The sequence below is a fragment of the Muntiacus reevesi genome, chromosome 11 (genome assembly GCF_963930625.1).
Source record: "Muntiacus reevesi chromosome 11, mMunRee1.1, whole genome shotgun sequence".
NCBI classification, from domain to species: Eukaryota; Metazoa; Chordata; class Mammalia; order Artiodactyla; family Cervidae; genus Muntiacus; species Muntiacus reevesi.
In genome coordinates, this window is record NC_089259.1 from 11,084,096 (window position 1) to 11,099,455 (window position 15,360).

General features: G+C 43.1%; 1 protein-coding gene across 7 annotated transcripts in view; it reads left to right on the plus strand.

Annotated features, from left to right (window-relative positions):
• The window catches only part of DGKH (diacylglycerol kinase eta), a 207,351-nt gene that overhangs the window by 188 nt on the left and 191,803 nt on the right, over positions 1 to 15,360 (plus strand). For 5 of the 7 annotated variants that reach the window (XR_010658504.1, XM_065901946.1, XM_065901951.1 and 2 more), the window contains exons 1-2: positions 84 to 158; positions 6,736 to 6,930. Coding sequence is in view for 6 of the 7 variants with exons in the window: in XM_065901946.1 (XP_065758018.1) it covers positions 99 to 158; positions 6,736 to 6,930 (255 nt within the window). In the remaining variant the exon portion in view is untranslated. Of the gene's footprint in view, positions 1 to 83; positions 159 to 5,654; positions 6,041 to 6,735; positions 6,931 to 15,360 lie in introns of those variants that run through there. The other 2 variants (XM_065901952.1, XM_065901947.1) reach the window with 2 other exon arrangements.

Below are 15,360 nucleotides of genomic sequence, written 5' to 3' on the forward strand. Positions count from 1 at the left end.
CGGCGAGGGAGGCGCATCCAGCGGCCCCGGCGGCGGCGGCGGCGGCGGGGGGCCCGGGTCCGCACTCCGCGGGCGGCCGGCGGGCGCGGGCCGGCGCGATGGAGCCGCGGCACGTGCGCCCCGCGCCCGGCGCCCGCAGCCCGACCTGGGAGGAACCGGTGGGTACCGCGCCCGCGCCCGCCCCCTCCCGCTTCTTCTCTGTCGCGTCCCCCTCCCTCCCGCCCGGGCCGGGTTCCGTTCAGGAAATGGCCCGGGATGAGGTTCCCAGCTGCTTCCCAGCCGGGGCCGCGCTTCCTCCGCCGCCCCAGCTCCTCCTCGCGCGCCGCCCGGAGCCCCTTTGTCCGGCCCGCCGAGGCTTTCCCCGAGGGGGGCCGCCGGCGACCCGCGCGGACCACGGCCCTCGGAGCACCGTTTGATTTCTGTGCTTCATGGACTTCTCAACTTTTTTTTTTTTGGACTTGATTTTAGAGCGAAGAGGGTAGGTAGGGAGGAGGAAAGGAGAAATCCAGACCGTGGGTCGGCGGGCAGGGTTCGGGGGAGACCCGCGTTCCCCCCTCCCGAGACCGCGCCCTGGCCCATCACCTGGGCGCGCAGGTTCCCGGGGACCCGTGCTGGCCCGGCGCGTCGCGGCTTGAAGCCCGGAACCACGCCTCCGACTTTGGCTTGCCGCTAAAGCCCCGGGCTTTTCTAGAGGGTCAACGGGGCTTGCTAGGGGTGAAGCGGGAAGCTGACCTTGATTTCGCCTAGGTTTTTCGCTGCTCATAAAACGCGGAGGTTGAGTGATTTTAGGGACCCGAGTAGCCAGTACATGTGCCTGGTATGTGCGACGGTAACGAGCAGGAGCCCGGGGCAGAGGGGGTCTTCGCATCCGTTCTCTCAAACTCTTTCAACTTCTTTCTTGCAACTCAGTCAGTCAGAACCACCTCACCACCCTCCAGTGTTTCTACCCCGAAATCCCCGTCTCAGTCAGAGCTCTGTAATCCTGTGTGGACTGCCTTTTTCCCCTGGCATCGAATTTTGGCTCTCTGCGCCCTGCCTCGATGTTTAGTACTCCGTCCTGGTTGATATTCTGGAGCCTCTTTGAAAAGCCTCATCGGTGTTCTGTTCACCGTGTTCCCAGGGACTCCCGCATTATCTGCTCAGGCTGGCCCCCTGCCTGTTGAGAGCTTCTAGGTCAGGTGCCAGGGTTGGTTCTCTTTCTTTTCCAATGTGTACCCTATCGGTTCCTTTGCCCAAGTTCCTCTGCCTTCTGTTTCCCGACCTTTCGGGAGTGTCCTTCAACCCTGATCCGTCTGTATCTGCAGCTGTCTTTGCTTTCATAAAGTTGAACATGTTATTAGCTTGCCCGTCTGTTCTTATTTCTTACGTTGTGTGTATTACTGAGGATTAAAGTATCCCTGAAATTCAAAATGCAATTCGGTTTTGGAGTTTAAGTCAAAGATCCCTGAGAACTAAATTCAGTGACCTGTTTTGGTAACTTTTTTACTTTTAAACTTTCCTACCTGGGAAGTCCTTTATGAACTTGCAGACCTGGAGTCAACAATCACAATGAAAAATGCCCAGTTGTAGTATTTTCCTGTAGGATGCTGATGCCACAGCTACTTTGGCAGGAAAACTTTTATTTTTGCTTTCCTTCAAGTGACAAAAATGAAAATGTTCATTTATTAGCCTTTAAAACTAAAGCCCAAACAGAAATATGTGAGTGAATTGTGACACTTTGTCCAGTCTGCATAACTCTCCTTTAAAAAAAGAGGTTTATTTTCTTTAAACTCTGTGGGCCTTTTTATTTACTCAACAGGTATTTTATCCAGCACCTACTATGTTCTAGGACTGTTGAATGTAGCAGTTGACTGCACAGACACAAATCCTTGAATCATCACAGAGCCTTCATTCTTAAGTAGACAGAATGTCTTGTTTCATACATTTTACTATTTTAGAGTAAAAAGAAAACAGTTCAAAGAAGAAAATCATCAGAAATCTCGTGTATGTGGCATAAAATGATCCTTTGGACACTGATTTTATTTGAAACCCCGTGGCTGTCCATGTCTGACATGAAGTCTAAGAACTAGTAAAGAGGACTCTCATTTAATTTCTTAAAAAAGATAAGTTATCCAAATTACTGAAAAGTGGTGTGGACGAGAAAAATGATCGGGTAAAGTAGGGGAAATAATGCATGTAAATGTCAGTTATTTCAGACATGGGGAGCTAACTGGGGAAATGTCAGCTTAATCTATGTTGAAGGACAGATTTCCCTACAAAAACTTTTCTCGGATCAGTGATCCCTTATGAATCTAATCAAAGCTATGGACTTTCTTCCCAAGATGTACCCATGCAACATACATATAAAAATTTAATAAAATTTCATGGGAATCAGAGTTCCCATAGCCCAGTCTGTTGACCCTCAAAGACCTTGGGTTAAAAAATCTGCTTTGACCTGGATTCCATTTTGCTGTCATTTAAAATCTCTTTTTTTCTGAATTCCAATACAGGCTACTTTAATACTTTACCATAAAAGTATACTCAGTTACATTTATGAAAAGGAATATTCAGGAATGAACAGGAAATATTCACAGCACACAGATCCTGTTGCATTGTTTCTTACTGTAAATAACAGCATACATGTAAGGATATACTTTCTCTGGTCTTTTTTGCCAAGTCCCAAAACATGATATGATTTTACATGGAACCATTCAGATAGAAGAGTTAACATCATGTCAGCAATCGATGCTGAGTACTACTAGTAAAGAGAACAGCCCCTCTAGCTTGAAATGTACTCATGCCTGGAGCAGCGAGGCAACTGCTGACCATCAGGATGGTCTTTCTACTTGGAGATGAAATTAAATTATTTAATTAAGGGAGGGTATTTAAATAAACTGTTAGCCTTATCATTACCCCATTGAGGGCACTGGGCCTGCAAGAAGATAAATGTTAGCATTCAGGTGTCTGTGTATTTCCTTTAATGCTAGCTTTAGAATGTAATCAAATCAGTGGAAACAGGCATTACCTAAATTTCCAATTAAAAAATATTTTGGTGGTGGTAATAGGTGGGTTCAGGAAGATATTTAGTCAAGTAGTCCTTGTAGATAATAGCCTGTGGGAAAGTAAATAGAATTCTTGCCAGAACTTAGCAAAGTATGAGGGTGTTTACAGAGTAGCTCTTGAACAGTACTGGGATGCTATAATACCCTTTATTTATTAAAATTTATTTTTATTTCCAAATGATTGTTACCTAGTTGGCTCTGATGAAGCTATTCAGAACCACTGAAAAATTAGGGAGAGAAGAGTTTCAAAGGAAAAATGGCCAACACATAAATGAGAGTTTTTGTTTATGTATGAAGTCTAGATGACCGAAGTTGTGTGCCTTAGGTGCAGGGATGGGCATACGAACATGGAGTTGATATCATGATTATTGTCATTTCAAAATCCTCTTTGTTGAGATAACAAGGGAATTTTAATGAAAATTTCAGTGTTACATTCTAAACACGGAATAGGTAGTGTATTATGGAAGCTGTTTTAAAGTTTGCATGAAAGCAGATCTGTACCTGTTCAACCTGCAGTGTTCTTTGTATGGCTCCCATTAATTAGGAACATGAGTCTTAGAACATGTTTTTAAAGTGCCTATGTACTTTGGTTCTTCAGAATCTACTGTAGACTTCATGTTTTATGACCTAATATTAACGTAAAGCCCTCTTAAGTAGACACCTAAACATAATTTAGTGGTAGCTTCTATTTCCACTTCTTTCTGAATGCAGTGTCTCTGTGGCTTATGTCCAAACTTATAATAGTTTGTTTGTGATACATTATGTTCAAAACAAAGATTTCAAAGTAATAATAATAAGATAAATATGTAAGATGCATCTAAGAAATTATTTGAATATCTGAAAACACCAAGTAAGGCAAACAGTTCAAGGAAATCTTATAAATTAAAGAAATAATGTAATATGCCACATATTTGAAATTTGTTTTAGTTGCTATTTTGAGCTACATTAAAATGGTTGTACATATTGAGCTCTTGACATTGCTATTATATTTTTAGGGGAAGTGAAGTGCATTGCAGGTATACAGTGTACAGATTGAATATCCCTTCTGGCAATTTCTAATTTACAGATAAGACCTGAGAAGATGCCAGTGGGTCAGCTACTTTAAGTTAGGGATTGTAGTTCCTCAGAAGAGATGACTGGAGAAAAGAGAATCTTTCATGAGCTGCCTTTTGTGGGAAATGATGCGACATTGCTTCACTTGTTTATACAGTATTTCACTCTAAGTATGTGCTAAGGAAAATGCAGACCAGGGATCATGTAGTTAACATTGGCGGGTGAAGACTGACTGTGCTTTCAAAGTCACAGCCAAATTTTAGAACTTGTTACAAGAGTCTTTGAAGAGCAGGGGTAGCAGGTTAATTTTTCATGAAGTAATGAGTACCTTTACTTTGAGGTATTAAAAGCCCAGCTTTTGCACGTGAAGCTATTTATATATATATTTACTTTTTTATTTAATATTTTTAAGTGATCAATGTTTGAATGAGAGTGAGAAGTGTATTCAGTCCTCTTCTTAAGATCACAGAACAGGCATGGACATAAAACAACGAACCTTGCCCTTCTGTTTCACTCTCTGCCTGGATTTTGGAAAACATTACTTATATAAAACTTTAAACCTAAATGTGAACAGAAGCATGATAACGGACAAATCAACTTTTGTTGTGTGATGTGGTAATGTGAATAGAACATTAGAATAAGACACATGATTTTGACTTCAGTCCTGCTTGTGACTTTGGGCCTCAGGTTCTTTACATTAAAAGAGAAGGTCTGAACTAGGTTTATTCTTTTAAAAGGCCATTGACTTAGGTGCTCTTTCGATTTGTGAGACCACTGGATTTGTCAGTGACCAAACAGTTGGGTTAGAATAAAGGCCATTATTTTGATATTTTTTTTCTTTTAAAAGAATGCCCTTGTCAGAGGTATGTTCTCTGTAGATACAGACTTGCATTTTTAAGGCGCCTTAAGTGTTCTTAAAGTTTATTCTGCCCAACTACTTTCCCTTCCTAAAGAAGACAACAGAGCCCAAAGAAGTAGCCTTTACTAGTTAGTAATACCTGGCAGCAGTCTCCTGTCGTTCCTCATTTGAACTAACCATCACATTTTACATTTCAATCAATTTAATCTGCCTAGTGGCTAGACAGTGGTATGGGGATTGTAGATTGTTTCTGAATCTCTTAGAACTGTTAGTTCTGTCACAGCATCAGATTATTGACAGTAAGATTTAAACTTTAAAAAGAAGGGGAAAAAAAAAAAAAAAGCAAAACAGCCCTCCGTTATTCTGGAGGACTCTTAAAGGTCATGTCAACTGAAAAATATTCGAATGAATTTGAAGGGCGCGACCACGCTAAAGAGACTGGATGCTTTCCTGAAGTGTGAAGACTCCATGGTGTGGCAGGGGCTTTTTGCCCTACTTAAACACACAGCTTAACAGCAGCCTGGAATCCCCTGTGGATGACAAGAGGAACCTGTCACTGGAGTCTCTTCTCCCCGAAGCCCTCCCACAGCAGGCGTGCACATGGCAAGCGAGGCTGCTGTTTCCCAAGCGTCCGCTCCACCAGCTCGCAGGGGACGAGCTGTGAGCGGTGGCTGCCGCCTGTTGATCCCATTTCCTCCCGCTCCAGTCCGGGTTAGGGAGTGGCTCTCTCCCAGGACCTTCCAGTGTTTTCGTGCTTGGGCTCTGGCGTTCGCAAGGCTCCGGCGCATTGTTTTCTTCTAGGCAGTCCCCCCGTTGGCGCTTGAGCTCAGACCTTTCTCTTGCCCGCCGTCGTCGCGGGCTGCGTGTAACTCGCTGGTTTCTGCGCGCTCTCCACGCCCTTGCCAGTTTCCTGTTAGCCCAAGGGATCGCTCTTTCCGAACGAAAAAGTTCTCCGAGCGGAGTGGAGCCTCCCGGAAAATGCTCTTCTCTTCCGTGTGCGCCGGATGGGGGTGGGGGTGGGCCAGAAACTGAAGGCCACGGTCGGGAGAGCCGACGGGACCCGGACCTCCGGGCGGAGGCGGGAGAGGTACGCTTCATCACAGAGGGGCTGGGGGATCCGGAGACCCACCAAGGGGCAGCGCCTGTCCATCTCGGGGCCGCAGGGGACTTGTACTCGCGGGGACCGTGCGGCGAGGCCCGAGTGTCTCTGCAGAGATCCTGGGTTCGGGAGGGTGGCGGGGGCACCCAGGGGAGCCGGCAGGAAGCCAGGTTCCCTTTCTGCTCCCGGGGCCATTCTTGCCACGGTTGCCCGGGAACCGAGGGAGGGAGGAAGCATCGCCGCCGGCCGGGCCTGCGGGAATGGGGGTGCGGAGGTTTCGCGCCTCTCTCGCCCTGCGCGGCTCACCCTGGGGACCCCAGACCCTCGGGAACGTGGGACGTAGTTCTGACCCCTCCGTCGCTCCCATCACCGCTATCCGCACCGGTGGTATTCCGGGCCAGGAGCCCTACAGCACGCCCGGGGCTGGGCGCGCTGGGGTCCCAGGCGGGCCTGGGTCCGCGTCCCCGGCGCCCCGCCGCGGCCGCTGCTCGGGCCGGAACCGGACGCGGGGTCCCGGAGGCTCCCGGCCGGGCGCGGGATCCAGGGGGCTCCCGGGCGACCCCTCCCCGGCGCGGGCGGCTGGGGGGTGAAGATGGCGGCGGCGGCGCGGGGCTCCGGGCCCCGCTCGAGCGGAGCGCGGCCCCTGATCGCCGCCCCCGCCGGGCGGGGCTGTGTTCCCGCAGGAGTCGGACAGGATGGCCGGGGCCGGCGGCCAGCACCACCCCCCGGGAGCGGCGGGAGGAGCGGCAGGCGCCACGGTCACCCCCGCCACTGTCCCGGCGGGGCCCGGAGACGACTCGTCCGACAGCGAAGCGGAGCAGGAGGGACCCCAGAAGCTGATCCGCAAAGTGTCCACCTCTGGGCAGATCCGAACCAAGGTGAGGCGGGCCGAGAGCAACGGGGAAGGCGGGAGGAGGCAGGCGGGGGAAGGGGACGGAGGGCGCCCGGGCGCGGGGAGAGCGCCGGCAGATCCCGGGAGCGTGGGGAGCAGAGGTGAGGGCGGGGCCTGGGCCGGGGGGCGGGGCCTGGGCCCGGGAGCTCGGTGAGCCCTGTGAGGGCGGGGGCGGGGCCGGGAGCGTGGGGTGCCGAGGTGAGGGCGGGGCCTGGGCCGGGGGCGGGGCCCGCGGGAGCTGTTCCAGGCCCCAATGCTGGGGCCTCCAGGGTGGGCTCCCGGGGAGCCAGGCAGCGTGGGAAAAAGCCGAAACGCTCTTTAGAGTTCCCACTCAGGGATCCAAAAAGGAGTGTTTTATTATTTTTGGTCCTACCTGCCGAGCAGTGGTTGCGGAGACCTTGTGCAGGGAGAGAAGTGCAGGCAGGCCAGCCAGAGCTGCTGTGACCTTCGCCACCTTCTCTTCCCGCGGGCAGCAGCCTGTCGCTTCCTGACCCTCCCAGAGAGGGAGGATGGGGAGGTGACCCCCGCCTGCCCCTTTGCTGTCCTTTGGTAAATGATGCTCGTACCCTGCGCAGCACAAACCGCAGACCTCGAGTCCTAGGTTTCCACTAAGTGCTGTATTCAGATCTTATCAACACACGCATGGTTATTTTTGATACTGAAAAGTAACTGCTTTGTGGTATATGGAGATACGCAAGCTGTGTTACTCTTTCTGTAGCAAAGTGCTACTGACCTGTGAGGGCTCAAGTTGAGAGTTTTAATTTGATTTTACATAATATATATATTTCAAATGCTTGCAACTTAAACATTACTTATATATTCTAAATTTGGGTCATTTTAGAAATTATGACGTGGAGAGTCTGTTATCACTGGGCGACTTTAACGAGGAATTAGAAAAGGGAACCAATAAAATTTTTAGATTTGTGTGCTCTTTAAAAATAAATGTGCAGAAGTTAATTTATTCTATACCTGTTTTTACGAGAACTTGTTTTCTAAGGTTAATGGACCCACATATGAAAATAGAAGTTTTATTATATGCCTGTGGATTCATGTTTGCACTTGCCTGCCTCCTTATTTTCTAAAATAAATATGTGTAAGCACACACACAACTGTTAACAATCTTCACTGAGTGAAGAGTCAAAGACTGCTTCATTTTTAAGTGCACATCTTGTAACTGCTTTTAATAGTGACATTTTTAATTTAATAAAATTTGTGATAAATTAAGGGTATGGAGTTTAATGTATTTTTAGAAGATTAAGGCTAAATAAAATAGGGACCTTCCTAACAGAGAGTGCCTTTAACATTTGAAATCTTAATTTAAAAAGTTCACAAAACTGCGTTGATAATCAGCAAAATGACAGGTAGTTTAAAGTGGCGTTTTTACATATTTACCTGAAATGGTTAAAATTCCATGTATACTTACATCAAAATTGACCAGTAAATTTATACTGTTTGGAAGAAGATTTAGAGAGATCGCTAATTTGAACCGAGTAAAATAAAAAACAAATTTGTTGGGAGTACCACTAAAATTTAAAAGATACTTGAACTAATGATGATAGCTACAATTATACTGTTTAAATTTGATATTTTCTGTGATTTGGGGAAAAGCTTATATATCAAGACTGAGAGTCAATTCAAGAAACATATATATTGTTGGTTTCCCATTTAACTTTCTAACAAAAATGTTTAACACTAATGTTTTGCCATGATTAGGGATAATTAATGATCATTAAATGAAATGTTCCTTAAATTACCGAAAATGTATTGAATTTCAGAAGTTGTGTTTTTTATACTCGCTTAATGCAAGTGCATACAAGTTCATCACCATTATCATACATGGACACGTGCGATCAGGGCCTAAATTGGCTGAAACTGCTGATCCTTGGCCTTCCTACCTGCCCTATCTCCCACTCCAGGCTGTTTATATCTGCCACAAATTTCAGCAGTTAACATCTCTTATCATACTGATTCTCAGGGATGAAGGCAGAGCAGTGGGAGGAAGGAGCACCGCTAAATTCAACTGTTGGTTTCCAGTCTTCAGTTATGATCCAGATGAAAGTTGAGGGAAAAGATCTTTAGAAAAGGACCGACACTCTATTGATGCCTGCACAGGTGTGTGAGATGGGAGAGCCTGGAGGAGGCGGCCCTGGGACTAGCCCAAGGCTTAGTCATTTTTTAGACAGCAGGCGCTCGTACATCCTGAAGATAAACCAAGGGATCACTAGGTCTGACAGGTTGTGGTTACCAATAGCATCTTTAATTATGGTGTATAGCAGTCTGGAATGGTATATGTGGCACATGAACATATAATTGGTGTGCCTATATCCACCTACTTACGTATGTTTGTGTATGTTAATATACGCTGTCTCTTTGGAAAGAACTTGTGCACATACTAAGGGCCTATAGCAGAGTGAGTTGAACAGATGAGTTGAACATTATTTCTTGAATGACTGTGTATACATTATGTGTGTTCGTGGGTATTATGATTAAAACGCACTACTTCTTTTAGTTTCCTTTAAAATCCTTAGGATCATAAAGCTGATTGATGTTTAACTTGGAGTGAAAAATAACCACTAATTTAAGTCATTACATTATTTTAAGTGTTTTTTGTGGTAAATGCTGGTTAATGTTTTAAATAATTTGAGTGTTAGTGAAGAGCCTTAATTGTGGCATTTGGAAAGTGTCCAGACTTTTCTTAATTGAAAAAGTGTGCATATAGTAAGACATTCAGATAGTGTGAGAGGATATTTGGTGATAGGACGGTATCCAGTGAAAAGTCATCTCCCTCCCACACTAGACCTCATAGTCTATTTGGAAGGCAATTGTTGACAGTTTGTGTGTTTCCAGAAAATTTCTATGCACATAAAAGAATATATGTAAGTATACATATATGGGCTTCCCTGGTATCTCAGATGGTAAAGAGTCCACCTGCAATGCAGGAGACTTGGGTTTGATCCCTGAGTTGGGAAGATCCCCTGGAGAATGGAATGGCAACCCACTCCAGTATTCTTGTCTGGAGAATCATATGGACAGAGGAGCCTGGCAGGCTACAGTTCATGGGGTCACAAAGAATCGGGCATGACTGAGCAACTAACACACACACACACACACACACACACACACACACTTAAATATGTAGTATTTTAGAAATACTGATGAGAACATTCTGTACACATTCTGCATCTTGTTTGTTGGGGATATAATATGGAGATCATTTCTCTAATGTTTGTCTACAGATACCTTATTCTTTCTGATGATGGCAAAGTATTCCTTTATATCAGATTGAGCTCAGTGAAACTTCAGTGTCAGCAGGTCACAATGGTAGAGAGTAAGGCTGGGAGGTAAGGAAAATGGGGAGAAGTACACGCTTTCAACTCTTAAGAGGACAGTCTTCTGGGGATTTAATGCACAGCATTGTGACTGTAGTTACTAAAACTGTATTGTGTATTTGAAATTTGCTAAGAGAATAGCAAAGTATTCTCAACACACACACAGGTACACACACGGTAGCTGTTAGGTAATGGATATATTAATTAACTTAATTGTGGTAATCATTCCACAATATATATGTCTATCAAATAATCATCACATTAAGTACTTTAAATATATACAATTTTACTTGTCAATTAGACCTCAATAAAGCTGGAAAAAAATGATCCCATATGGGAAATCTCATATGGTTTAACCTAGCATGTTATGTCATCACTTAATTAACCAGCTCTCTATGAAAGGAAATATGGGCTATTTTAAGACAACACCAATCTCAGCTTTTTTGCAGTGGATACTATATGCTTTTTAAGTAAAGACTAAATAAGACTGGCATGCATTTTGAATTAGTATGGTCTAATAAAATCCGCATGTACATTTTAGTATCCTCCTCAATCCCGTATTATATACTCTTTGTTCCTCTTTTCATTTCCCATTTTTTCCTTCCTGTTTCTTTGTCCTTGCTATCTCTCGCCTACTTTTCTCATTCTCTGTTTTTCACCACTTTTCTTTCTATGGTGTCTCAGATGGTACAGAATCTGCCTGCAGTTCAGGAGACCTGGGTTCAATTCCTAGGTTGGGAAGCTTCCCTGGAGAAGGAAATGGCAACCCACTCCAGTGTTCTTGCCTGGAGAACTCCATGGACAGAGGAGCCTGGCGGGCTACAGTCAGTAGGGTTGCAAAGAGTTGGACACGACTGAGTGGCTAACACATACACACAGTGATTCTCAAGAGTCCAAGATGAAGTTGCTCAGTCGTGTCTGACTCTTTATGACCCCATGGACTCTTGCCCTCCAGGCTCCTTCATCCATGGGATTCTCCAGGCAAGAATACTGGAGTGGGTTAACCATTTCCTTCTCCAGGGGAGCTTCACCGACCCAGGGATTGAACCCGGGTCTCCCGCATTGCGGGCAGACGCTTTACCCTCTGAGCCACCGGGGAAGCTCAAACTATCAGCTAAATAGAATTTCAGGTAGTCTCATCTAGCTACCCAGGTGCTAAACACTAGATAATTTTATGGCTGCCTCGATTTCCTCAAAGGAAATAAATCACTTGTATACAGAAGTTTAAGTACTGCTGATTGGGGAAACTAAAGGGAGCTGTAACTCATCAGATCTCTTCCTTTCTCTTTACCCTTGACTATTATCCCTAAATTCTTCCTCTTGCCTCAAGGAGAAGGTTGATTCTGCATTTAGATTTACTGTTGTAGAGAATTTCACAGGTGTTTACTGGGCGTGAGACATTCTGGAGCAGCACTAATACAAACTCAGAGCAGCTTAATTTTGAACATCATTGTGAAGGTCACTTGGCTAGCTTTTTCTTGGCCCATCAATACTGTAGTGTTTCATTTTGCAGTGAGTGGCTGGAGGATCCTTGGTCAGGACTATAGACTAGAATTGTTCAACTGTCATAAGCCAAATGGTAAAAACAAATAGGAACCAACTCAAAGACTTTTTGACTCATCTTGGCTAAGGTCATGAAGCTTCATGTGTCAAAAATGCTTCCTAATTTGCTTTATTATGCTCCTACTTATTTTTTCCACATTTATATGTCTTACAGTTAATTTTAATGTCCATAAATGAGTTTCTAAATTTAGGTAAAACATACCTAAACGCTGGAAAGATATTTAGAACTTTGCAACACTATACCTGTATTAGGACATCTCTTTCTGCCCAGTAAAAGAATAACCACCACATTCTTCAGTTAAAACCTGGTTTTACTTTAACTTGAAAGATGTATAAATAAACTCATGTCTTTATGGTAAGGCATGATCAACATGGAAATATTGATTTGTATTTTTCACTGCTTTATGAGATGCAATTTGTGCAATTAACCATTATCTTTCACCATAAACCTTCTGTAGAGTAGATTAGGGAAGACTTGCTCAGTGTTTTTCAAATTGTAGATGGCAGCCCATTAGTAGGTTCTGCTGGTTCATATCCAGTGTTTGAAACAGAAACAGAATAGATTAGAAAACTATGTAAGACCTAGCCACAGTTCTATGTGGAAACATTGAATTGGGTAATGATCCAAATAATATGGGACACAGAAACAAGGCCAGCCAATTAGTAATAAAGCAAGTAATATTAACAAGTTTATTGTTCAGAAACTCACTATGATGTGAAAGGCAAGTAGGAATATTTATATTTTGATAGGTGATGAGCAGGAAGATATCTTGAATTACAAGAGTAATTAACATTCGTCTAGGCAGAAGTCAGCTAACTTTTTCTATAAAGGGTTAGGTAGTAAATATTTAAAGCTTTGCGGGCCATAGACTGTCAGAATTAACTCTACTGCTGCAGTATAAAAGCATCTATAGGCAGTACTTGAATATACCCGTGAGTGGCTGTCATGGGATATATGTCTATATGTGGGTTGTTGTTCAGTCACTAAATTGTGTCCAGCTCTTTGCACACCCATGGCTTGCAGCATGCCAGGCTCCTCGGTCCTCCACCATCTCCTATAGTTTGCTCAGTTTCATGTCCATTGAGTCGGTGATGCTTTCTAACCATCTCTTCCAATAAAAGTTTAAGGATGTTAACATTTGAGTTCATAACATTTTCATGTGTTAACAAATATTCTTTTTTTTTTTTTTTTTAAAGCCATTTAAACATGTGAAAACCTTCTTAACTTGTGGGCTGTGTACAGTCAGGTGCTGGAAGTATATGGCCCATGGATTTTCTCATGGACTTCAGTTTCTGATTACTTTTCTAGGTAATGGAAAATGGTTTGCATAGCGTTGCAAGGTTAAGGTGCTGCGAAATGCGATCAGCATTGAAGGGACCAAATAAAGCTAGATCTCAATCCATTTAAAAATCTCATCTTTGTAGAACATTTTATTTTTAGCTTGGTTTGCGTCTTTGCTTCCATTTTAATGTGAACTAAATATAGATTGGAAACTCTGAGTCTTGGTACAGTAATATATGGTATAACAACTTTCTTTCCATTTTGATTACAAGTTAAACATGATATCCCATTATTAAAGATGAGACTTAATAAATAATTTATTCAACCTTCACATACAACTTGAGATGCATTATTTGAAGGTATCTAAATTTAGAAAGCTTTCACTTTAAGGCTGCATGTTTGCTGTTGTGGTGGGAGTGATGAAAGGTTATATGAAACTTCTATTGTAAATGACTCGGGGCTCCTTTCTGTTTCCAGGGTACAGGGTTTCACTCATATTGGGTTTGTTAGGCTTTACTTGCTCAGGAAATATGTTTATAAGCAAAGGTTTTAATTAAAGAGAGTTTGGTTTATGTCTAAAAATAGACCTTTGAAAAAGACCATAACATGTTAGTCCATTACGTTTTCCCTTGACAAATTAATTTGATTTTGTTGGGTATGGAGTGGTTTTTTTCTGTGACTGTTTAGTTATTTGAAACACATTTGTTTTTTTGATTTGGTTAAGTGGCTTAAAAGGTCAATATCCACTGTTGATAATAATCTTAATTTCAGATGCAATATACATTGTTTCTGTTTTATCAATAGATTGTCACTTATTTTGTTCAAAGTAACATAACTGACAATATTCCCCCCACCCTGCTTACCTGGCTTTTTATTATAAGGATATTTGGAAGACTTGTTAGCCTCCTGTTTTTTTTTTTTTTAATTTTTATTGCAATATAAAAAATGTAGCAAAATGAATCAGTTATACACATACATAGATCCACTCTTTTTAAGATTCTTTTCCCATGGATATCATGGCAGAGTATTGAGTAGAGTTTCCTGTGCTGTATGGTAGGCCCTTATTAGTTACCTAAGCCTCTTGTTTTATACCAAGGAAATATGATCAACTTTATCACGTGTGGAGCAGGCATCTCTAACCTTCTCCCCATGCAGGTTGAACACCAGGACTTTGTCTAAACCCCAGATTGTAATTTAATGTTTGTTGTTCAGTCACTAAGTCATGTCCAGCTCTTAAGCTTGGGACACTCACGGCAGAAACGTAAAGATACCTTTCTCCTTAGTGTTTGTTTATAGAGCAGTTTTATAACATATACATGACCTCATCAAACAGTTATGTAAAACTATCTGAATTTTACAAATGAAAAAACTGAGAGCAGCAGGTTGGAGTATCTTTTAGGTAAATGGCAGGATTGGAACTCAAAAGCAGGACTTGGAAACAGTGGATGGCTTCCAAGTGTCTTCTTTTAAGTCCAGTAAGCTTCTTGGATTTGAAACTTGACATCTACGGTATATAAGTATGGGTGTATTGGGTTGGCCAAAAAGTTTGTTAGGGTTTTTCTGTACAGTGTTATGAAAAAACCCTAACGAACTTCTTGGCCAACCCAATATCTGGGTGTCTCCTCACCTCTCCTGCCTGCCTGCCCTCCGGTATGTTACCCTCTCCCTTCCTGCCCCGCCCTTTATTCATCTGTTTAGTCTGAATGTATCTCTGACCAATGTTTTAGGTTTCCTAATGCCTTTTTGCGTTCAAAACTCGTGTTTTTAGTGAGATGCTGAACAGTATATGTTTGAAAAGTGACTTTCAGAATAAAATATTTCAGCTGAAATTTCTGCTAATTTTAATTACCACTAGCCAAATCACGGAATCACTTTGAAAATGGCTTCAGAAGGACTCATTTATAAGAAATGCTTATAGATATCTAGCGCTTCAAATAGATTTCCAAAGAAAACTGTTAGTTTCACTTTTGTAAGATAAGATGCTGGTTTTAAAAGGTCATGATATAGTGCTAATATGAATTATATACTTTTCCATTTGGCCTATTAAGGAAAATACATGAATAAAATTTATTTTTAACTAGCTAAGGAATGAACGTGACATTTATAGGGTACAGTTTTCTCCATCTGACTCTTCCATTTAGGTTAGAAATAGTTCCAGGATGTGTACTTGAGCAGGCACACCATTTTGAGTGGGGTTATTTGTACAGACTCATATAGTACTTTTTATAAACTCATATAGTAC